Source organism: Hypanus sabinus, chromosome 11, assembly GCF_030144855.1.
Source record: "Hypanus sabinus isolate sHypSab1 chromosome 11, sHypSab1.hap1, whole genome shotgun sequence".
Lineage (NCBI taxonomy): Eukaryota > Metazoa > Chordata > Chondrichthyes > Myliobatiformes > Dasyatidae > Hypanus > Hypanus sabinus.
The window spans coordinates 34,416,515-34,442,948 of record NC_082716.1 but is presented as its reverse complement, the minus strand read 5'-3'; the positions used below and the strand labels follow the sequence as shown (position 1 = coordinate 34,442,948).

At 39.7% G+C, this 26,434-nt stretch overlaps 1 protein-coding gene across 1 annotated transcript in view; it reads right to left on the bottom strand.

The window, feature by feature from the left end:
* eif2b3 (eukaryotic translation initiation factor 2B, subunit 3 gamma) overlaps positions 1-26,434 on the bottom strand; it is a 146,811-nt gene that overhangs the window by 83,360 nt on the left and 37,017 nt on the right. Inside the window, exons 4-5 of the mRNA XM_059984103.1 lie at positions 12,270-12,429; positions 7,827-7,938 (exon numbers count right to left, since the gene is read on the bottom strand). Of these exons, the coding sequence (XP_059840086.1) occupies positions 7,827-7,938; positions 12,270-12,429 (272 nt within the window). The remainder of the gene's footprint in view (positions 1-7,826; positions 7,939-12,269; positions 12,430-26,434) is intronic.

Below are 26,434 nucleotides of genomic sequence, written 5' to 3'. Positions count from 1 at the left end.
GCTAGCAAGGATCTCCTGAGAATAATTGTTTAGAGGCACAGGCTGCCATTCCATTAGCTTTTTAATTACTTTTTGTACCCATGAAGCGGAGAACAGAAGAAATAGGAAAAGGAGTCGACCAAATGGCCCTCAAGTCTACTCCAGTGTTCAGTTGGTCCAATCTTGGCCTCAAGACCACTTTGCTTCTCTTTTCCCAAAAACCATAGCTTGACTGTAGTTTAAATATTTAAACTGTAGTTTTAGTATTAGTTTTTATTTTGTATTTACACATTTTTGTCTTCATTTGCACATTAGTTGTTTGTCAGTCTTTATTTGTGTGTAGTTTTTCATTGATTATATTGTATATCTTTGTTCTAGTGTGACTATCTACAAGAAATAAATTGCATGGTTGTATATAGTGACACATACACACACACACACACACACATTTTATATATATATGAACTGTTTAAAGCAGATACAGTCACAACATTTAAGAGAGATTTAGACAAAATAAGGAGGGAGTAGAGGTATTTGCACCATCTGTAGGTAGATGGGATTAGTTTTATTGGCATCATAGTGGGCTGAAGGATTTGCATATCTCACTTTGAAATGCTTATGAATCTCTGCCTTAAATGTATTAATAGACAACAGACAATAGGTGCAGAAGTAGACCATTCGGCCCTTCAAGCCTGCACCGCCATTTTGAGATCATGGCTGATCAACTACTATCAATACCCAGTTCTTGCCTTGTCCCCATATCCCTTGATTCCCCTATCCATAAGATACCTATCTAGCTCCTTCTTGAAAGCATCCAGAGAATTGGCCTCCACTACCTTCCGAGGCAGTGCATTCCAGACCCCTACAACTCTTTGGGAGAAGAAGTTTTTCCTTAACTCTGTCCTAAATGACCTACCCCTTATTCTCAAACCATGCTCTCTGGTACTGGACTCTCCCAGCATCTGGAACATATTTCCTGCCTCTGTCTTGTCCAATCCCTTAATAATCTTATATGTTTCAATCAGATCCCCTCTCAATCTCCTTAATTCCAGCGTGTACAAGCCCAGTCTTTCTAACCTCTCTGCGTAAGACAGTCCAGACATCCCAGGAATTAACCTCGTGAATCTATGCTGCACTTCCTCTACAGCCAGGATGTCCTTCCTTAACCCTGGAGACCAAAACTGTATACAATACTCCAGGTGTGGTCTCACCAGGGCTCTGTACAAATGCAAGAGGATTTCCTTGCTCTTGTACCCAATTCCCTTTGTAATAAAGGCCAACATTCCATTAGCCTTCTTTACTTGCTCATTCACCTTCAGTGACTGATGAACAAGGACTCCAAGATCTCTTTGTATTTCTCCCTTACCCAACTCTACACCGTTCAGATAATAATCTGCATTCCTGTTCTTACTCCCAAAGTGGATAACCTCACATTTATTCACATTAAAGGCCATCTGCCAAGTATCTGCCTACTCACCCAGCCTATCCAAGTCACCCTGAATTCTCCTAACATCCTCATCACATGTCACACTGCCACCCAGCTTAGTATCATCAGCAAATTTGCTGATATTTTTTATGTCTTCATCCAAATCGTTAACGTAAATAGTAAACAACTGTGGTCCCAATACCGAGCCCTGTGGCACCCCACTAGTCACCAACTGCCATTCCGAGAAACACCCATTCACCGCTACCCTTTGCTTTCTATCTGCCAACCAGTTTTCTATCCATGTCAATGCCTTCCCCCCTGATGCACTGAGCTTTGATCTTACCCACCAATCTTCTATGCGGGACCTTATCAAATGCCTTCTGAAAATCGAGGTACACTACATCCACTGGATCTCCCCCGTCTAACTTCCTGGTTACATCCTCGAAAAACTCCAACAGATTAGTCAAGCATGATTTACCCTTGGTAAATCCATGCTGGCTCGGCCCAATCCTATCACTGCTATCTAGATATGTCACTATTTCATCCTTAATAATGGACTCTAGCATCTTTCCCACCACCGATGTCAGGCTGACAGGTCGATAGTTCTCTGTTTTCTCCCTCCCTCCTTTTTTAAAAAGTGGGATAACATTAGCCATTCTTCAATCCTCAGGAACTGATCCTGAATCTAAGGAACATTGGAAAATGATTACCAATGCATCTGCAATTTACAGGGCCACCTCCTCTAGTACCCTAGGGTGCAGACCATCTGAACCTGGGAATTTGTTAGCCTTCAGTCCCATCAGTCTTCTCATCACTGTTTCCTTCCGAATGTCAATCTGTTTCATTTCCTCTGTTACCCTATGTCCTTGGCCCATCCATACATCTGGGAGATTGCTTGTATCTTCCTTAGTGAAAACAGATCTAAAGTACTCATTAAATTCTTCTGCCATTTCTCTGTTTCCCATAATAATTTTACCCAATTCATTCTTCAAGGGCCCAACATTGTTCTTAACTATCTTCTTTCTCTTCACATACCTAAAAAAGCTTTTGCTATCTTCCTTTATATTCCTGGCTAGCTTGCATTTGTACCTCATTTCTTCTCCCCATATTGTCTTTTTAGTTAAGTTCTGTTGTTCCTTAAAAACCTCCCAATCATCTGTCCTCCCACTCACCTTAGCTCTATCATATTTCCTTTTTTTTTGACTGTTGCCTCCATAGTGCTCTAGGGTGCAGAATTCCAAAATGTTTGGAGAAGAAATTCCTCTTCATAACTTAAATAGGCTTCCATTTGTCCTGAAACTATTCCAGGTAATGCTACTAGAGGAAACATCTCTCAGCAATGAAAAAGAACTTGCAGACATGATGGAGCAACACACAGAAAATGTTGGAGGAACTTAGTAAGTCACGCAATATACAGTCGACATTTACAGGGATGAGACCTTTCATCAGGGCTTGTTGATTTCCTCTAGCATTACTCTAGATTTCCAGCATCTGCAGAATTCCTTGTGTTTATGTCGCAGAGGCTGGAAATCTGAAACGAAAGCAGAAAGTAGTAGAAACACTCACCAAGTCAGGACCATAACTTTACCAGTGGCATTTCAAATACCTTTTGGAAATATAAACTCACCACATCTACTGATTCTGCCATTGATATTGTATACCATTTCTATGTTCTCAAAGGACTCCAGCAAATTTGTCATCCTTTGCATTGAAACTCTTTCTCTAAATGAGATTATGAAACTTGCTTTTCAATGTATGCTCCTTCTAATTCAATGTCTTACTTCTTACTTGCAAGTATATTTACTTGCCCAATGCTCTTAGCCAATTTTGCCTTCATATCATTATAGCTACTCTTCCTAAAATTATGAATACTAATTTAACACCCATGTATCTTACACTTAAACTGAATGTGAAATTCAATTATGTCATGATTATTTTTACTATTTAATCCTGTCTTGTTGGAAATGCCAGGTCTAAAATAAACCATACCCTGCTGACAACATCAACCATTGGAGCCATGTCATTTTTTCATAGCTCCCATTGGGCAGGAAGTATAGAGCCTGGAGTTTGACACTACCAGGTTCATGAACAGCTACTTCCCTTCAATCATTCGTGTCTTAACTAACTGGCAAAACTCTAATCACCTTTATGGTCCAAGAACTTGTCATGAAATTAAATATTCTAATTGTGTTTTTTCTTGTAAAAATTATGTATAATTTATGCTTTTTTTCTGAATGCTGCTTATATGATGCTTCGTGCCTGCAAGGATGTTTCTCATTGCCCCTGTGCATACAGTGCCTTGAAAAAGTATTCAGCCCCCAACCCTTTTAATCACATAAATGAGTATTACAACTAGGGATTTTGATTAATTTAATTGTGAATTTTTATTTGTGAATCGCATGCTCCATTTTCCCACAGTAAATCTCTAAAAGGGAAAATTGTAAAGCATGAAAAACTAAAAAATCAAACACTGAAATGTCAGCAGATCAAAAGTATTCAACCCCCTTTGCTCAGTACTTATTAAACCACCTCTCGCAGCTATAAGAGCCAGTAGTCTTTTCGGATATGTCTCCACTACTTTTGCACAACATGGTGGAGCAAGATTTGCCCATCCCTCCTTGCTAAATTGCTCAAGCTGTGTCGTTAGTTGGGGAGTGGCAGTGGACAGCAATCTTGAGGTCTTGCTAGAGCCATTTTGTTACTCTAGCAATGTGCTTTGAATAGTTATACTGCTGAAAGATGAAATTTCTCCCGTTTAAGCTTTCTGGCTAAGGCTAACAGGTTTTTGTCCAGGAACTCTTTGTATTTAGCAGCATTCATCTTCCCATCAATACTCATCAGATTTCTGACCACTGCTGCTGAAAAGCATCCACATAGCATGATCCCACCTCAACCATTCTTTACAGTAGGGGTGGTGCTGCCTGGTTGACACACATTGTTAGATTTACAACACATTTACCACTTAGTGCTGAAGCCAAAAAGCTCCACTTTAGTATCATCCAACCAGAAGACCTTCTTCTAGATCTTTATAGTATCTTCTAAGTGATGTTTTACAAAGTCCTTATGGGCAAAGATATGCCTTTCTTTTGCCAAAGCTTCTTCCATGCCACTCTTCCATAAATACCCTTCTTGTGTAAGGTTTTAGAGATTGTAGAGCCATGAATTTCATCTCCTGTTGAAGCCACTGACTTCTCAGAAAGACTGATCGCATCATAGTAGCCTCTTTTACAAGTGCCATTTTTCTCTGGTGACTAAGTTTAAAGGGGCAGCCTGACCTAGGAAGTGTGGTCATGCTTTCATATTTTTTTCCACTTTTTCACAATGGACTGCATTGAGATCCAAGGTACAGTTAGTGCCTCTGAGATGATCTTGTACTCTTCCCAGATTTATGCTTCTCTATTATCATTTCCTTGATTTGTCTTGAATGCTCTTTTGTCTTCATTTTGGTGTGGCTTGTGGAAAACCTACCATACAGAGAGGTGGTGTATTTATTCTTACGAATTCATTGAAAACAAGGGGTCCTCCGATTTTCTAAATCAACAAATTGGGTGAGCGGTAAGGTATTACTGTATATTGGACCTGAGAAAAGTTAGCACAGTAATTACAAAGGGATGAATACTTTTTCAGCTTCATAATTCTGGTTTTCCATTTTTAGTAAATTGTTGACAACTTCTGGAATTTTTTTTTGATTTGACATGGTGCACAATGTTTTGTAGATTAGCTCAAAAATCCTACTTCGATATACTTAGGTTTAGAAAATGAGACAGTAAAATGTGAAAATAGTTCTGCGGACTGAATACTTCTCAAGGCACTGCGTGTCAATAAACTTGACTTTTACTTTTGACTTTCCAAGAAACCATGAAGATTACACATGATGAATTCATCCTTAACGCTAATGGTGCCCATTGTTTTGTACAAAGCTATAAAATTAAAATCACGATCTTTACAGACCAATTCTTACAAGTCCCCATGAATTCCTGATACTTGATTTGTTCTGCAATACTGCTACTCTTAAGAGAGAATGTATACCCCTCCCACTGGTGACATTTTACTCTTACTACTTCTTAATCTTCTCCTAAATCGATTCTGCAATTCGAGCTTTTGAATCGCTATCATTGCTTATCACTGTAGTGTTCTCTACCTTTAAAGTAGATCAAACCCACCCCATTTTACATAGAACATAGAATAGTACTGCACATTACAGGCCCTTCGGCCCACAATGTTGTGCAGACCCTCAAACCCTGCCTCCCATATAACCCCCCACCTTAAATTCCTCCATATACCTGTCTAGTAGTCTCTTAAACTTCACTAGTGTTTCTGCCTCCACCACTGACTCAGGCAGTGCATTCCACGCACCAACCGCTCTCTGAGTGAAAAACCTTCCTCTTGAACTTCCCTCCCCTTACCTTAAACCCATGTCCTCTTGTACTGAGCAGTGGTGCTCTGGGGAAGAGGCGCTGGCTGTCCACTCTGTCTATTCCTCTTAATATCTTGTACACCTCTATCATGTCTCCTCTCATCCTCCTTCTCTCCAAAGAGTAAAGCCCTAGCTCCCTTAATCTCTGATCATAATCCATACTCTCTAAACCAGGCAGCATCCTGGTAAATCTCCTCTGTACCCTTTCCAATGCTTCCACATCCTTCCTATACTGAGGTTACCAGAACTGGAGGCAGTACTCCAAGTGTGACCTAACCAGAGTTTTATAGAGCTGCATCATTACCTCACAACTCTTAAACTCTATCCTTCGACTTATCAAAGTTAAAACCCCATACGCTTTCTTAACTACCCTATCTACCTGTGAGGCAACTTTCAGGGATGTGTCGACATGTACCCCCAGATCCCTCTGCTCCTCCACACTACCAAGTACCCTGCCATTTACTTTGTACTCTGCCTTGGAGTTTGTCCTTCCAAAGAGTACCACCTCACACTTCTCCCAGTTGAACTCCATCTGCCACTTCTCAGCCCACTTCTACAGATCCTATCAATGTCTCTCTGCAATCTTCGACAATCCTCTACACTATCTACACCACCACCAACCTTTGTGTCCTCTACAAACTTGCCAACCCACCCTTCTACCCCCACATCCAGGTCATTAATAAAAAATCACAAAAAGTAGAGGTCCCAGAATAGATCCTTGTGGGACACCACTAGTCACAACCCTCCAATCTGAATGTACTCCCTCCACCACGACCTTCTGCCTTCTGCAGGCAAGCCAATTCTGAGTCCACCTGGCCAAACTTCCCTGGATCCTTATCACCTAAACTGCTGAAATGTCAAAATATCCCTGAATATTTAATTCCCAACTTTTCTCACTTAGCAACCACAACCACATCTCTGTAATGGCCATCGGATCATACCCATTCATTTCTATTTGTGCAATCAATGCATTCACCTTTTCACTAACAAAGCATGACTTCCAACAGGGATGCTTCAAATTTTATCTAATCATTTATTCTTACTTTAACTCTTTATTGGCACATTCTTAAAATTGATTTCAGATATATCCATCTACTTTAACATGTGTGATGATGCGAAGAGCCTATCCTTGCTTCTACTTAGTATGTTGCATATATTTGCAAAAATGAAGTAAATGCTGGTGACAGGGTCAGACAGTGAATTGGTTACATTGCTTGACCAGTAATTCAAAGACTAATTACCAGAACATTCAACTTGAAAAGCCTGAAACTCTGAACTTAGTTCAAAACAACCTGAAATAAAATAAAAGCTGGTTTCAGTGAAAAGCTTGTCAGATTGGCCTAAAACTCCAACTAGTTTAATGAGGAACCTCTGGTAAGGAATCCAATGATATCAATTAAATTCCAACACATTGACTAATGAATATCCTGGCTCTTGGTTACTTAACTAAATCACCCATTTGCCAATATTAATAACAGCATTAAATAATAAACTTAATTATGATGTCATTCAAGAATGATTAGCAAGACAATAACAACTCAGGACTATTAAGCCAAAAATCAGAATCAGCAAATAGGATAAAATTCTACATTTGCCATCTTAAAAATATGATAAGTGACCAATATTACCCCATCTGGAAAAGCAAATATTTACAGTTAAACTGCCAAAATACCTGGATAACTTTACAACCTGTGAGTAAACTCATGTTCCTTTTAAACCTCTCCCCTCTCAGATTAAACCTATGTCCTCTTTTCAAGCATCCTTTAAAGCTCTTACAGTTTGTAAATTTTGTCTTATCTTTGCTTGATTTCTCAACACATGGCTCCTAAAACGTTTCATATGTACTCTTTAACATTTTAAGAAGCAACATAGAATTATAATTCCCCAATAGAGAAGAAGTCTCGGTTCATCAGCAAAAGTAACAAGAATAATCTGAAAGCAGGGTTAGTTTAGCTCATATTTACTTGAACTTAACATAAGTTGTAAAAAACTTTGTTTACTCACTTCTGCATCAAGGACTTCCTAATGACAAGCTCATCTTCCAAATCAGCTTCGTTGGCCATGAAAAGCAGACGTTTAAATGTGTCATCAACTCCAACAAAGTCCCTTTGTTCCACTGTACACCATAAAAATATAAAAATGTAACTTGTCATTTCATCCATGGCAAATAAAGACATCTGGGGAATATACAGACTTTGAAAAACCACAAAGAGTGAATCAGCGGCGAAATAAATTCTGTCACTCAAATAGACTTAAGCTGGCATATTTCAACACCTTTACTTTCTTAGAAGTTTGTAAAGATTCGGCATGTCATTTAAAGCTTTCACAAACTTCTATAGATGTACAGTTAAAAATATACTGACTCAAACCATCACGGCCTGGTATGAAAACACTAATGCCCTTGAACAAAAAATCCTACAAAAAGTAGTGGATACATCACTGGTAAAATGCTCCCCACCATTCAGCACATCTACATGGAGCACTGTCGCAGGAAAGCAGCATCCATCATCAAAAACCCCCACCACCCAGACCATGCTCTCTTCTAGCTGCTGTTATCAAGGAGGTGGTACAGGAGCCTCAGGACCCAAGCCAGCAGGTTCAGGAACAATTATTATCCCTCAACCATGACGCTCTTGTGCCAGAAGGGATTACTTCACTCACCTCAACATTGAAATGATTCTATAGCCTATGGACTCACTTTCAAGGACTCTACAACTCACATTATCAATAAAAAAAATTATATAGTGTGTGTGTGTGTGTGTGTTCATTTATTTTCTTCTTTGCATTTGCACACTGGTTGCCTGCCTTGTTGCGTCCAATTTTTATTGATTCAATTATGCTTCTTTGTATTTACTGTGAATGTACAAGAAAAATTAAATGGGCAGTATATGGTGACATATATGTACTCTGAAAATAAATTTACTTTTAATTTTGAAGAACTTGCTCCATGCAAAGTGGTAAATGCTTCCCCTCATTTAATTTTTGCAAGTCCTATTTAAAAGGAACTATTTTTATAGTGAACTTCACTACAAAATGTTCCGCTTGGTGGCGCAATAATATCAGTGCTGGGCTCCAGAGCGAAGGTTCCCGAGTTCGAATCCAAACGGGTTGAGCACCGAGCTAGCAACTCAGCCTCGTAAAAACAAGAATAGCTTGCTACGTAAACACCGTCATGACGGTGCCCCGAAAACTCCACTGCCAAGTTAAGGGCTATTCTTCTTCTTCTTCACTACAAAATATAAGCAAAATTGACAATTCTCCTCACTGACTGGGTATAGATTAGACAATACACAGAAATCTGCAAACCACCTGAAACAAAGATATTTGCTGTTTAACATCTCAACTAATATCATAAGGATTCACTTTCTCCAACAATTGAGTACTGTGGTTATGGTATGTATTGTTTACAAACTGAACACTGCAGCTTGACAAGGTTTCGTCAACAGTGCCTCACAAAACTATAAAACTATTTTTCAAAAATGGCAAAAATAATATGTGCACAGGAATGTAAACTTGCGTCACAGTACACTTAAAAATATACAATTTTCTTCTGACTGAAGGTTAAAATTCCTAAAACTTCTACCTAAAAGCACTGTTGGAAGTTCTTTCTGAAAAGGTCTACAATTATTCAAGAAAGTGGCTCACTACCACATTCCCAAAGGCAATTAGGGAAGGCCGATAAACACTGGCCCAATCTCAGGGAAATTTAATAACTTATAGTACTTGGCTACTTTTATAAAGGTCGATTATTTAAGAAATCTGTAGAGACCTGAACTCAACTACAGAAGGTACACAAATATTTGGCCGACTTGTATATTTGCTGCAACACACAAAGAGTGCTGGAGGAACTCAGCAGGCCAGGCAGCGTCTATAGAAGAGTGCAGTCGATGCTTAAGCCCAAAATGTTGACTGTACTCATAGATGCTGCCTGACCTGCTGAGTTCCTCCAGCATTTTGTGTGTGTTGCTTGGATTTCCAGCATCTGCAGGTTTTCTCTTGTTTGTACATTTGCTGATTTTCACCAAATCTCAGATATTTCTGATAGATTACCAGGTTCCTTAGTGATTGTAATTCCCGTAGTGAAGACAGCTTTCTGGAATGAAATCAATCTTGCAAATGAATTACAAACTGAAAGAAAGTCAAAGTTCTTGAACTAGACTGTGCCACCTAAGCACATCAGAGAGGATATCCAAGATTTTACAGGTTATCCCAATGTTGTTTTCAGTGACCCTGCCCTAATTGAAAGGTCAAGCTTTGTTACATAAGGAAAACACCAGTCTTTCAGATCAAAGCCATAAATACAGCCCAGCAAACACTGTCCTATAAAACCTGTTTTATGTCTGTGGATTGCAACTAATGTATAGACATTTTTGGAGCATTCTAAGAAATACTATTTGCAAATACTTCCTTAATAAGGAGTAACATCCAACATTTAATCATATAAAGTTAATTGTGTCTTTTCCTTCCTTGTCTGCTGCCTGAGAACATTTAATAAAGCAACTGACCATTCAGCTAGCGGATTGGCTTAATGGCAGCTTGACGTCAGGCTCTGCTTTGCAATGATGCCCGAAAATTTGGCATCAGAAAAGAGGAAGATCATACCACAACAGTGGCTAGGTCCTTGTGGACAGCTTTCTTTGATGATGCTTTACACTATCACTTTCGACCCTGTTGCTTTAAAGGTCTAGTGAAGTACATGAAGGCGCATGAAGGAAATAAATGCTAAGGATGGTGGGTGGGCTGCCAAAAAAGCAAGGTATTTTGTTTTTGATGAGTGCCGATCTCCTCAAATTTTGTTGGTTGTGCTGTCATCTAAACACGTGGAGAATATTCCATCACGGACTTAAATTGAGTCCGAAAATTGGTGGAAAGATTCTGAGCTATGGCGAAGTGAATTAAATATAGAACAATAGTTAACCAGCAACCTTCTCTTGGAATTGCAGCATTTATTTGGCTGGTTAAGTTAAATTTCTGATTAATGGCGACTCCAGCTACGTTGCTGGTTGGTGATTAATACCACTGAATGTCAGGGCAAGATTGTTTTGGTGGAGATGGTGCCTGGTAATTTTGACGCATATGTTTCTTGCTGTTGTGCTGCCTGCAAGCACAGACTACTTCATTTTCTGAGGAGTTGTGAACAGAATTAAATATTGTACAATCAGCTTTTCTCCCATCAGATCTGCTGGGTATTTCTAGCATTCTCTATTATTTTAATTTTCGAACAACTACTAAGTTCTGAACCTCCAGTTTCAGTATTTTTTTCTCTATTTCGCTCAATATTCTATCTCTATTAACACTCTGTCAGATAGGTCACTTGTGATTAACAGGTATTCATCAACATCTCTGAGTTAGTATGAACACCTTCTGTGTCAGCAGAGCAATCTGGATTAAACCTCACCACAGACAACTCCTTTGCACTTTTCACCTCTGTCCCTCGAGCCAATTTAAAACACATTTGTTTCTACACCGTTTCAGTGCTGATGAACTATCATCAACCTGAAACACTCTTTTTCTCTCAATACATTGATGCTCCCTAACCTGCTGAGTAGCTGTTGCATTTTCTGTTTTTCTTTATTTCAGATAGTTCAACATCCGAGTGTTTTTGTTGCTTTTCTGTTTTATTTGGTCTCTTGATTGCTACATCCATTATTGTCACATGTACCCCAGTAGAGTGAAAAGTTTACCTTGTATACCACTCATTCAGATCAATTCATTACACACTGCATTGAGATAGTACAAGGTAAAGTAATAACGGAATGCAAAATAAAGTGTTATAGCTGCAAAGAAAGTGAAGTGTAGGTAGACAATAAGGTGTGAGGTCTAGAGTCTATCTTATAATACCAGGAGACCATTCAGCAGTCTTTTATCAGTGAGGCAGCTATCTTTGAGCCTGGACATACATGCTTTTAGGCTTTTCTATCTTTTGCCCTATGTGTGAGTGGAATCAGGCCTGATTATGCTGGCTTCTTTATTGAGGCAGCAAGAGTATAAACAGAGAGAAGGCTGGTTTCCAGTTAATAGCTCTCTCACTTCTCCAGAATTCAGCACATTGGACCAAAGCCTTAACGTGATCTGGACTGTGGTTTGTCTGTTTTGAATGCAGTGTTTATTGAATATTTATCAAATATTGACCAGACACTTACCCCATTTAGTTTTTGTGAAAACATACACTTGACCTAAATAGTAATGAGTTAGGGTATACTATTGTTAAAGTCTTGACAGGTCAAGAATTAGATTAGAAGCTATTTACAATAAACAAAAAATGAAGCTATATGCAGAAATTACATGCAATTTTTTTGTACTATGCCATTGGATGAAATATTGAGCAACCGATCAAGTAGCTCTTTTAAATGAGCTGTTGCAGGGCTCTCTAAAAGCAGCAAAATTAATCTGCTGTAGCATTGATTTCAATGGAGATTAATGCTTTTTGACTTGAAAAATTTTTACCTGCTTTATTTTTCCCTTTCTGGCCAGGCACAGGTTCAGTACAGTCATGCATTTTGCACATCAACATTGATACTGTGGCGTCATGTGCCCGGAACAAGTCAATCACCTCATGCACAGCTGCATCAGTAATTAGGTCACAACTGACCACCAACACATCTGTCTGCAAAAACAAAAACAATTTAAGCATTAGAATTTTCAACACTAGGATCAGAAAGACCTAAAGTACATCGCAGTTCAGTAAGCCGAAAGTGATAGTTGAACAATCATATCAACTTGAAGTTGGCAATGGAAGAAGCAAGTGGATAAGCATTCTGCTTCTGATTACGTTGGCTGAAGGATACAAACTAGCTGGAAAAGCTTAATGCCTCAAAAGACAAGATCTCTGAAATGAAAAAAACTCTAACACTGACACTACACTGACATACTGGACTGCACTTCTCTTTGATAGGTGCGAAAATCAAGCCAAATGAATCAAATGCAGTTTGAACTTAGCACCAAGCTGATTACTATACATGCTTGAATGCATTAATAATTAGATTAATAGAACAATAATGTATCTTAATATGCTGCATCAACAACCTATAAAAGTAAACATTAACTGTAAATTTAAATCAACATTACTTTTAAATAATAAATAATTGGAAATTTTACCCCCATTCTAAAGCAGTAACAAAGGTTTACCTTTTGGAAGCATATAACAGAAATAGTTCTGATTTGATACATGCACACATCTTAAACTCCTGGTAATAACTAACAAACAACTTGTTAAACACATAAGACATTTCTTTTTTATATTGTATTTTCTTTCTTATTGGAATTGGAATTGATTTATTATTATTGTCAAATGTACTGAGGTGCAGCAAAAAGCTTACCCTGTATACCCTTCATGCAGATGAAATCATTACGACTGTGATTCTGGACTTCAGTAAGACACAGGTCAAACATTCTCCTTTACACATCAATGGCTCTGCCATGATGCACACATAATGGACGACCAAATGTGGACCTACAACACCTCACTAGGTACAGCAGTGTCTACACTTTTACTGAGGAGACTAGGACATGTAAGGCTCACCGCCCCCATTCTAATAACTTTCTACAGGAGCACCATTGAGAGTCTCCTGTCTGGCTGTATCATTGTATGGTATGGAAGATGCAAGGCATCAGACTGCAAGACCCTACATAGTAAAAAAACTGCTGAGTGGATCCGCCTCCCCCCCCCATTTGTAACATTTACCAGAAGCACTTGGAGGCAAAGGGCCCAAAGCACTGTTGAGGATCCCCAACACCCAACCCACAATCCCTTTGACCCACTACCGTCAAGGAGATACAGAGTATCAGGTCAAGAACTACCAGACTGGGTAACAACTTTTTTTTTCATTCTGTGAGACCTGCCACCACCAAGGTCTCATCACTAGGGCAGCAACTTGTTTACTGTTTACCTGTGCTGCGTACTACATGCATTTTGAATTATATTTCATTAACAGATTTATGGCAATATTTTGGTTTTTGCCATACGTTTTGATGGTGACTGTGGTCCAATAGACAATAGGTGCAGAAGTAGACCATTCAGCCCCTCGAGTCTGCACCGCCATTCTGAGATCATGGCTGATCATTCACTATCAATACCCAGTCCCTGCCTTGTCCCCATATCCCTTGATTCCCCTATCCATCAGATATCTATCTAGCTCCTTCTTGAAAGCATCCAGAGAATTGGCCTCCACCGTCGTCTGAGGCAGTGCATTCCACACCTCCACAACTCTCTGGGAGAAGAAGTTTTTCCTCAACTCTGTTTTAAATAACTGACCTCTTATTCTCAATCCATGCCCTCTGGTACTGGACTCTCCCAACATCTGGAACATATTTCCTGCCTCAATTCTATCAAATCCTTTAATTATCTTAAACGTTTCAATCAGATCCCCTCTCAATCTCCTCAATTCCAGCGTGTACAAGCCCAATCTCTCTGCGTAAGACAGCCCTGCCAACCCAGGAATCAACCTAGTGAATCTACGCTGCACTTCCTCAATTGCCAGAATGTCCTTCCTTAAACCTGGAGACCAAAACTGTACACAATATTCCAGATGTGGTCTCACCAGGGCCCTGTACAAATGCAAAAGGACATCCTTGCTCTTGTACTCAATTCCCCTTGTAATAAAGGCCAACATTCCATTTGCCCTCTTCACTGCCTGTTGCACTTGCTCATTCACCTTCATTGATTGATGAACTAGGACTCCTAGGTCTCTTTGCATTTCTCCTTTACCTAACTCTACACCGTTCAGACAATACTCTGCCCTCTTGTTCCTGCTTCCAAAGTGGATAACTTCACATTTATTCACATAGAATGACATCTGTCAAGTATCTGCCCACTCACCCAGCCTATCCAAGTCTCCCTGTATTCTCCTAACGTCCTCTTTGCATGTCACACTGCCACCCAGTTTAGTATCGTCAGCAAACCTGCTGATATAGTTTTCAATGCCCTCATCTAAATCATTGACATAAATCATAAGTCCCAATACAGAGCCCTGTGGTACCCCACTAGTCACCTCCAGCCAGTCCGAGAAACACCCATTCACTGCTACCCTTTGCTTTCTATCTGCCAACCAGTTTTCTATCCATGTTGAAACCCTGCCCCCAATGCCATGAGCTCTGATTTTACTCACCAATCTCCTATGTGGCACCTTATCGAATGCCTTCTGAAAATCTAGGTACACTACATCCACTGGCTTACCCTCGTCTAACATCCTCAAAAAACTCCAACAGATTAGTCAAGCATGATTTGCCCTTGGTAAATCCATGCTGGCTCGGCCTAATCCTATTACTGACATCAAGATATGCCACTATTTCGTCCTTAATAATGGACTCAAGCATCTCCCCCACGACTGACGTTAGGCTAACAGGGCGATAGTTCTCCGTTTTCTCCTTCCCTCCCTTCTTGAAAAGTGGGATAACATTAGCCACTCTCCAATCTTCGGGAACTGATCCTGAATCTAAGGAACATTGGAAAATGATTACCAATGCATCCGCAATTTCCTGAGCCACCTCTTTTAGAACCCTCGGATGCAGACCATCTGGACCCGGGGATTTTTTAGCCTTCAGTCCTATCAGTCTACTCATCACAGTTTCTTTCCTAATGTCAATCTATTTCAATTCCTCTGATATCTTATGACCCTGGCCCATCCATACATCTGGGAGATTGCTTGTGTCCTCCCTGGTGAAGACAGATCCAAAGTATGCATTAAATTCTGTTGCCATTTCCCTGTTTCCCATAACAATTTCTCCCAATTCATTCTTCAAGGGGCCAACATTGTTCTTAACTATCTTCTTTCTCTTCACATAGCTAAAAAAAACTTTTGCTATCCCCTTTTATATTCCTGGCTAGACCGAGCTCATACCTGATTTTTTTCTCTCCGTATTGCTTTTTTAGTTAAGATCTGCTGTTCCTTAAAACTTTCCCAATCATCTGTATTCCCACTCATCTTAGCCCTGTCATACTTCTTTTTCTTTAATGCTATACAATCTCTGACTTCCTTTGTCAACCACTGTGGCCCCTTCCCCCTCTTTGAATCCTTCCTTCTCATTGGAATGAACTGCTTTTGCATCTTTTGTATTATCCCCAAGAATATCTGCCACTGCTGATCCACTGTCTTTCCTGCCAGGGCATCCGCCCATTTAACTTTGGCCAGCTCTTCCCTCATGGCTCCGTAGTCACCTTTATTTAATTGCAACACTGACACCTCTGATCTGCCCTTACCCCTCTGAAATTGTAGATAAATACTTATCATGTTATGATCACTACTTCCTAATGGCTCCTTTACTTCAAGATCATTTATCAATTCCTGTTTTGGTATTGGGTATTGGTGATGTTAACTCCTAGAAACTTGAAGTTCTAACCTCTGTCCACCTCAGCACAATAGATCAAGACGAGAGCATGGACACCATTCCTTTTCCTGAAGTCAATGACAATCTCATTTGTTTTGCTGACAATGAAGGTTGTTATCATTATACCATCTTACTAAGCTCTCTACCTCCTTAGTGTGCACTGACTCATCATTATTTGAAATATTGCCCATTGTGACGGTAGTATCTTCATGCTTGTACACGGAGCTAGAAAAGAATCTAGCCATGCACACATGAGTGTACAGAAAGTGGAGTGGGGGGGCGGTGGCTGAAGTCACAATCTTGTGGAGCACCAGTGTTGAGAATAATTTTGGCTGATGCGCTGCTGATCTTCCCTTTTGATTGTGATCTATTGGTCAGAAAGGCAAGTTAACTCCTAAAAGTTTAGTGATAAGTTTGCTCAGAATTGTAGGATTGAAGACAGAACTGTAGTCAACAAACAGCAGTCTGACATAGGTGCCTTTACTGTCCAGAGATGTGTGTAGGGCTAAGGCAATGGTGTTCCTTGTTTTTTTTTTGTATCAGGGTGATAGTGGTCTTAAAAACAGTGGAAACTTCAAACTGAAGCAGAAAAAAGTTAAGATGTTTGCAAATACTTCACCAACTGATCTGACAAGATCTAAGGACATGGCCACGATGCTTTCTGCAGGTTCACTCTGTAGAAGACTATTGCTTCTAATTTGCTGGAGCAAAAGCAAAAGTGGGGGGGGGGGGTACAATTTAAACTCAAAAGATTCTGCAGATGCCAAAAATCTTGAGCAACACATGCAAAATGCCAGAGGAACTTAGCAGTCAGCTGGCATCAACGGAGGGGAATAATCAGTTGCTGTTTCAAGCTGAAATCTGTCATCAGAACTGGAAAGGAAGGGGAAAGAAGCCAGAAGGTGGCAAAGGGAAAGGAAGGACTACAAGCTGGTAGGTAATAAATAAGATCAGGTAAGGGGGAAGATGAGTGGATGGGGGAGGAGGGGATGAGGTAAGAATCTGGGAGGAGATGGAAGAGGTGAAGGGATGAAGAAGGAAGATCGTGGAAGAAAGGGAAGGAGGGACACCAAAGAGGTGATAGGTAGGTGAGGAGAAGTGGTGAGAAGGGAACCAGAATGGGGAATGAAAGGGAGGAGAAATTACTGGAAGTTAGAGATATCAATGTTCATGCCATCAGGTTCAAGGCTATCCAGATGGAATATGAGGGTGTTGCTCCTCTAACCTGAGTATGGACTTAACATAGCAGTTTGGGGCCCTGAATGGTGGTGAGGGAGGAGGTGTAGAACTGATCTCATTTGCAGGGATAAGTGCCAGGGGAGATCAGTGAAGAGGAATGAGTGGACAAGGAAGTCATGTAGAGAGTAATCATTATGAAAAGCAGAAAGTGAGGAAGGGAAAAATGTGCTTAGTGGTTGAATTCCATTGCAAATGGCATAAGTTACATAGAATGGCGTGCTGTATAGGGAGGCTCATAGGTTTATATGGTGGCAGGAGAATGGGGTGAGGGCAGATGTGCAGGAAATGGAGATGCAGTTAAGGGTAGCATCACTCTTTGAAGTAGCAGGAGATCCGAGATTTAATCAATTTAAGCTATGTTATCATAATATTATCCACTGGTCACCAAAATAAAAAATTTAAATACAGTCAGGAATGTTTATCATTAGTATAGGTAAGTTGATAGTTATCTTCTGACTACCTGTATCAACCTGCTGCTCCATACTGGACAGTGCCTTGCTGAACACTATTCTAGAAAATAATATCTACTTCCATTCCTTTTGCAAATGCTTATTTTGCAATGTCTAACAGAGGTATAATATAACCTGGAGCGCAGCAGTGGTATTTTTTAGGCTCAAGTTTGTAATTTTGCATACACTAAGTTATTGATCAAGGCTTTGCTGGTTTGGTAGAGCATGTCTTGTATAAGAATAAAATGAAAGGGAACAAGCAAATTAGCATTAGGGATCAAGTATTCCTTAGCATCAGCAAAAGTGAGAAATGTTAACAAAATAACTATAGCTTCTTTAAAGTGGTTTCATATATGGAAAACTGAAATGTACTTTACATAATCACTCTATAATTTTAAAAGTTCATGTTGAAATATCATGTAATTTGATGTACTGTACATTAAAGGTATTTTTTAAAAACTGCTGAAAGAAGCAATCAAATTAACTATCCAAAACCATACAGGCCAGTAATAATCAATTAAATTATGAGTGAACAAAATGAACCACAAACCAGACTTTTTAAGCTTATCATTTTGTATGTGAAATGCAGATCTGAAGTCAGCAACTTAAACCTGAATGAAAACAGATTTGGCTAAAGCAGACTGGGAAAAAAGATTAAAAGACAGTAGATAAAAAGTGGTAGACATTTAAGTAATTCTTAACTAAGACATATTGTATTGAGAAATACATTCTCTGGTAGGATAATCCAGCTGTGGCTAGGGACATTAAGCACTGCCACATTGCATGCTTGTTCTTTCAATATGATATAAAGACTAGCACTTGGCCCAGAAATTTGGAAACATTTGAAAAGCAAAGAAAGGATGACTATAGACTGAATGAGAAAACATTATAACAGTATAATAGCATGAAATATAAAAACAGACAGCATAATCATCCAGAAGTATATAAAAAGAGAGTTGCTAAATATTGGTTTCCCCAAGAAGATGAAACAGGAGAATTAATAATAGCAAATAAACAAATAGCAGACAGTGAACAAATATTTTTATATTTGTTTTCATGGTAAAATACATTACAAGTATTTTAGTAGGAAGGGATAGAGAACTAAAATAATAATCATAGCACAGAAGTTGCCAGGTAGACAAATGGAGTTAATGACTGACAAATCTCGTGGTCCCAGTGGCCTATATCTTGGATTAAAATAAATAGTTTTATAAATAACTGATGCGTCGGATGCGATCTTCTAAAAATTCCCCAGGCTCTAGAAATCCCAATAGATTGGAAAAGCATAAATGCAACACCTCTGTTAGACGGGAAGAAACTAATTAGCCTTGGAACTGTCTTTAGGAAAATACTGAAAGCAGTAACAGGCCACCGCAAAGAAAATCGTGAAGCAATCAAGCAAAAATCATAGTTATGTGAAAGGGAAATTATTTGTGCAACAAGTTTATTCGAGTTCTTGAAGACATAATGAGTAGGTTGAATAGAGACATAATGTATTTGGACATCTATTTGAAAAGATTCTACAAAAACGTCACTTCACGTGATTAGAGCATTGAAGATAATACCTTGGTAAGGATGGAAGTTTGCTTAGCAACAAGAAACAGAAAATTGAGATAAATGGGTCACTTTCAATCTTTCAAGCTGTAACTGGTTGTGTTCTATAGAGATTAGTGTTTGGACGTCAACTATTTACAATATGTATTCATTACTTCGGTGAAGGGACAATAAGATATTTGTGAGGATACAAAAGATTTCCAAAGGGATATACTAAGTTAAGTAAGAGGGCAAAAATTTGACAAGTGGGGAAATATGAGGTACCAATGCAAAAAAAACAGAATTCTGTCTAAATGGAAAGACCTTCAAAATATTTCAGAAGGGAAATGGCTGTTAAGCCAAAGCAGATGGAGTGCAAAAGTACACAAGTCATGCTAAAATTATTCAGTACTTAATTAAATCATACCTGAAGTACTAGATATAATTTGATTTTCTTATTTTGGGAGGCATTCAAGGCAGGTCAGGAAAGATCTACTAAAAGATTTATTTCTGGGATGAAGGTATTGCGCTATAAGAAAAAAAATTAATACCACAAATATTGAAAGAGTCATAAAGCAATACATCATGGATACAGGCCCTTGTCCCCAAAGAGTCCACACCAACATGGTGCCCACCCAGCTCATCCCAATTTCCTGTGTTCAGCCATAATCCTCACCTCTCCACTTAACTCACTGGAGTTTAGTAGAATGAGTACTGATCTTACTGAAACAGAAAAGATTTATACAGGAAGATATAAGAAATTGCAGATGCCGGAGTTAAGAACAAGACTGCAGCATACTTAAGGAACTCAGTGGATCGCGCAACAAATGCTGAGACAAAAGGTATAAATTGACTTTTTAGGTCAAGACTGAGAGGGAAGGGGATTGCCAGTGTACAATAATGGGGAGGGCAGAAGTAGGGATTGGAGAGGTGAACAAAAGGGAGAAGAAAGCAAGTTGAACAGATGAGAATGTGGGAGAGGAGTGAAGGTTACATGAAATTGGAAAACCTAGCCTCTGCACTCCACTCTGTCCTGCACCATATGAGAAAAATGGTGCCTCGTATGCCAGGAAGCTGTTTATTGACATTAGCTCAGCATTTAATACAATCATGCCTCAGAAGCTGGTTCATAAACTGTCCTCATTGGGTCTCAACACCTCTCTTTGTGAATGAATCCTGGACTTCTTGATAGTCAGTCCATGTTAGCAGAAACATCTCCAGCTCCATCATGCTGAGCACCAATGCTCACCAGTGCTGCATGCTCAACCCACTGTTGTTCATGCTGCTGACGCACGCATGTACTGCTAGATCATGTTCAAACCGATTCATCAAGTTCACTGATGACATAACAGTGGTTGGCCTCATCAATGACGAAAAAGAAGCAGCGTGCAGGGTGGAGGTAGAGCTGCTGATAGAATGATGCGAGCACAACAACTTGAGTCTCAACGTGGGCAAGAGCAAAGAGATGATTGTGGACTTCAGAAAAGTGCAGGTTGACCACTCCTCACTGCACATACATGGCTCCTCCACGGAGAGAGTTAGGAGCACTAGATTTCTGGGAGTGCACATAACAGACGATCTTATCTGGTGCCTCAACCTCTTTGGTCAAGAATGCATAGCACTGTCTCCACTTCCTGAGGAGATTCAGGTGAGTGAGGCTTCCCCACCTCCCATTTTAACCAATCTTTACAACAGCACCATTGAGGGTGGCCTGACCAGCTGCAACACAGTCTCATAAGGGAACTGCACAGCATCTGACAGCAAGTCCCTACAAAGGATTGCGAGGGCTGCTGAGGAAATCACCAGGGTTCCTCTTCCACCCATTAGAGATACTTATCGGGAGTGCTGTGTACACAGGGCCCTTAGTGTTGTCAATGATCCATTTCATCCGTTGAACTATCTCTTTGACTTCCTACTATCAGGCAGAAGAAATGAGGAGAAAAGTTGTTAGGATGGGAAATAGCACCTTCCCCCAGGCTGTGAAACTACTGAACTCCCTGCCACAACCCAAGTCTCATCATACAAGACATTAAAACATAGGAGCAGAATTAGGCCATGTGGCACATAGAGACTGCTCTGCCATTCAATCATAGCTGATTCTTTTTTCCCCTCCTCAGCCCCTTCACCCCATAACCTTTGATGCCATATCCAATCAAGAACCTATCAAGCTGCGTCTTAAATACACCCAACGACCGGGCCTCCACAGCTGCCTGTGGTAACAAATTCCACAAATTCACCACCCCTTGGCTAAAGAAGCTTCTCCGCATCTCTGTTTTGAAAGGGTGCCCCTTTATCCTGAGGCTGTGCCCTCTTGTCCTAGAATCCCCCACCATGGAAAACATCCTTTCTACATCTGCTCTATCTAGGCTTTCAACATTCAAAAGGTTTCAATGAGATTACTCCCCCCCCCCCCCCCCCCCCGGCTTATCCCTCTAAATTCCAGCAAGTACAGACCCAGAGCCATCAAACATTCCTCATACAATAGCCCTGTCATCCCGGAATCATCCTTGTGAACCTTTGTACCCTTTCCAATACCAGTGCATCTTTTCTTAGACAAGGGGCCCATAACTGTTCATAATATTCAAGGAAAGGCCTCACCAGTGCCTTATAAAGCCTCATCATCACATCCCTACTCTTGTATTCTAGACCTCTTGAAATGAATGCTAAAATTGCATTTGCCTTCCTCACCACTGACTTAACCTGCAAGTTAACCTTTATGGCATTATGCACAAGGACTTCCAAGTCCCTTTGCATCTCAGATCTTTGGACTTTCTCCCTGTTTAGAAAATAGTCTGCAGTTATTTACCAAAGTACAAGACCATGCAATTTCCAACATTGTATTTCATTTGCCATTTTCTTGCCCATGAAGCATATATAAGCCTTATACTGTTTATTTATAACTTGCATTGCATATGCACCTTATTATTTGTTAATTTATTTGTGGTAGTATTACTTTACGTGTTGCATGTGTGAGATTTATGTACTATGTTGTGCACCTTGGTCTGGAGGTATGTTGTTTCGTTTGGTAGTATACATGTGTACGGCTGAATGACTATAAACTGAACTTGCTTAATGTTCATACCAAAGATATGTGTGAGCCTTGACAGGGTTAATACTGAGAGGATGTTTCCCCTTGTGGTGTAATCCAGAACTAGAGCTGCACATTTTCAGAATAATGGATCACTCATTTAAGACATATGAAATGGAATGCCAAATCTTTAGAATTCAATACCCAGGAACTATAGAAGTAGGATCTTTGAATACATTCATGGCTGAAATGTTTGATCTAAAGGTATTATATGTTATGGGAAACAGGCAGGAAAGCAGAGCTCAGTTCAAGATCTGAATAAACATGACCTTATGACTTGCAGACAGGTAACTACTACGATTTTTTAAATTAATGTGTTACTTTCTCCAGTTAGGTGTTTCAGATACAGCGACACCAAAGACAGTGAACCTTTTAAAGCAAGTTAAGATATGTGAATCCTGAGCAACTTTTTTTCCAAACATTAAATAAATATTTTCATTTCAATTTCTTTTCCACTGCATCAGCAATCTGACATTTCAGATCGTGAAGTCATCAGACATGAAGACATCAACTTCTGACTGGACAAAACTTTGTCCAAGGCAACTACACAAACCTTAGTTAGGCCACACATGGAGTTCCGTGTCCAGTTAAAACTGCCACATGATGAAAACGGCAATGATTATACTGGAGTGCATACAGAGAAATATACCAGGATGTTGCCTGGGATGGAGCATTTCAACTATTAGAAAATAGCAGACAGACCAGGTTTGTTTTTCTTGGAAAACAGAAGGTTGAAGTTAACTTGATTGATGTACACTGAATTATGATTTTTCTCCCTGGGCAGGGGTGCTAATGACTAAAAGCTATTGATTTAAGATAAGATTTAGAGCAAGGGTTCCAACCTGGGGTCCATGGATGCCTCGGTTAATGGTAGGGGTCCATCGCATACAAAAGGTTGGGAACCCCAGATATAGAGGGAACTTAAGGATTTATTTTCATCAAGAGGGTGGTTGAAATTTGCAATGCATGCCTTTTGGGGTGATGAAGACAGCTGCTAGACAACATTTATTAAATACCTAAATAATCATCAGAAACACCCTGGCATAGAAAACACATTTGGAATGCTGGGAAATAGTATTAGTACAGATGTTAAATATAAGTACTTGATGGCCAACATGGACAAGGTGGGCCATCAAGTTTCCATGCCATATGATTCCTGAACACCATAACAACGCTGGACAAGGTTCTAGAAAAGATGGATGAAATAATCTATTCGAAAAGGGAAACTGGCTATGAGATAGTAGCTGAGAAGACAAATAGACTGGGAGCTCTATTTTTGAGGAAAGAACAATGAGATAATGAAGAAGAATTGGAGCAATGAATGATTAGATGATGTGGGAAAGAGGCATCTTGTGACTGGAATAAACTGGCAAAAATTAAGGAATCAGAAATTCGATGTCATATATTGGATTATCTCAAAGAGAGTATTAAAAAAAGAATTAGGCAAGAAAATATGCTCCTATGTTAAATCATTAGGAAACCTATAAATTTAAAGATTGGGAACAGGCCAGGACCATGTATGGTGCCTTTAGTCGTAACCTTAATGAAACGTGAATCCTCTTCCTCCACCCAACCTATATATATCACAAGGAAATGAAGTAGTTTGCTGATGCGACTCAACAGACTGCAACTGGGTTAGGTGTGAGAGGCTCACAGCAGATTTCTTTATACCTTCATGGCCTCCGTTGGTTGGGGTTGACCATGAATGTCACTTCCTTGCTGTTGAAGTCAATACGCAAGACGGTACACAAGCCAGGGCATTACAATATGAAGAGCAAGTTGTTGCCCATGCAGTAGGCACCCCCCACCTCCATGCAACTGAAGAATCCAAAGGAACGGCAGGGACTGATACAGTTTGGCACCAGCGGGAGTTGCCAGTCAGCATTGAATTCATTGTAGGGCTGCCTTGGGGACTCCAGGTTTTTCCTTGGGGATTACTCCCAAAGCCTTCCCTATGAATGGGTACAGCCGCAAGCCAGCGGGATTTTACAGCAGGAAAATCAGTTTTCCTTCCCCTAGATGAGCTGTCAACCACACCTAATGAGCCCATCTGCCTGGAGCAACTAGATTTATGGCACCAGTAACCGCCTTTCCCCTTCTCCCCTCAGTAGAAGTGGTTCCACCAGGCTTACTAGCTAAGTCACATGTGAAGAAGGCCAGGACCTGGTCTTGTATGTCAGAGGCTATTTGAGACACACACCATTGGGAGCATTTAATAGGTAGTGGGATCTTATCCACACTACCTCCTCCAAGTCATGACAATCTTAAGGAACCTCCTTATATCTAGCCGTAGCCAATTACCTATAACCCTCTCAGATATTGGATGTTAAGAGAATGATCCCCTTCCTACAAACTTTATTAAAAGCAAAACCTTGATCTATTCCGATATTAATCATCGTAGTTTACTAGACTGTTGAAATTACAAATCATTCAACAAATTATAGAGAAGACTAACAGCAAGGAATGTGAGATACAAGTCAAAAATTGCAATTTCTACAAAAACAAGAATAAACAAAGAAAATTACTGTTAAACAAGAGTGCCTACACAGGATGTAGATATCATCAAGTTTTTATTTTTCCAATTTCTATACACTTAACAGAAATATTTGCTTATCAGCTATTTAAATGGATTCAAATAAATATGTTTTAGCTTTGGATAATGAATAATTCCTTTAATTGAAACTGGAATACAAATTCTTGCATTCATCTGTATAACAAATCTATTAAAGACTAACATCTGTCATTTGAAATTGAGTAATTCTATTTTTGTCTTCCATATCAGGTAAGATTTGTTTGACTGTAGTGTACTTTGCAAATCAATCTCTATCACCTTTAGTGCGTGGGTTAGAATGCCATCAATAAGTATAAGTGGTTAAAATGCCATCAATAAAAATCCAACACCTTTTAAAAGCGAAGCCCATGTAAAGGACTATCATAATGGGTATAAATAAATTAATTACATCTTGAGGATAGAATCTACCCAGATGTTCTCCTGAAGTGTCTGAAGCTTGCCTCCTGGAACGGGGAGGAATTCACCAAACTGTAGGTGATTCTACAACTGATGAGTGTAGAGCCAGTCCACATCCAGTTCAACTCCAGCCCTAGAAATTGAGTTCTAACTGGACAATAAGTGAGCTGGCCCATTGTAATTTGTAACAGTCCAAGAAATACAGGATACCCAAAAGGACCATATACAGTAAGATTGCCTGATGCAAATGCAGAAATCAAAAGACAAATACAAACTAAATCCATTTACAATTAGACACATCTTTAACGCAGTAACACAAACATGCAAACACCTGACAGTTAAGGAAAACAGCCCAGATCACCTGAACTTGCTTACACATTTCAGCTTAAATTCTTCATATGCACTGCTACTTGACTCCTCAAGGAGCTGAAAGATAGAGCATGAACTTGCTGATATTTCCTAACAGTCAGGAATTTACTAATGGATCCTATATAAGCCCAGAAATCCATTGTTTGTAAAGATTTTGCAGCATTAGGAACCAAAAGTTGCTACTTTTCTAAGTTCTGTGTTTCAAGTAATGTTTTAATTAAAGATATTTCTAAGATTTTATTTAGTCTCTTTCTAAAAATGCAAATCATTTATTCATTATGTACTGTGTCATATGACATGGGCGATCATGGTCGGTGACCATGATTGTTCTTAGCAAACTTTTCTACAGAAGTGTTTTGCCATTGCTGCCTTCTTGGTGGTGCTTTTACAAAATGGGTGATAAGCCATTATAATTACTCCTCAAAGATTGTCTGCCTAGTATCAGTGGTTGCATAACCAGAACTTGTGATATGCACCAGCTGTTCATATAACCATCTACCGTCTGCTCCCATGGCTTTACGTGACCCTGGTCAGGGAGTTCAGCAGGAGATACACCTTACCCGATGGTGATGTGCAGGCAGGTGAAGGGAAGCAGTGCCTTACACCTCCTTTGAAAGGGACATATCACCACCCCACAACC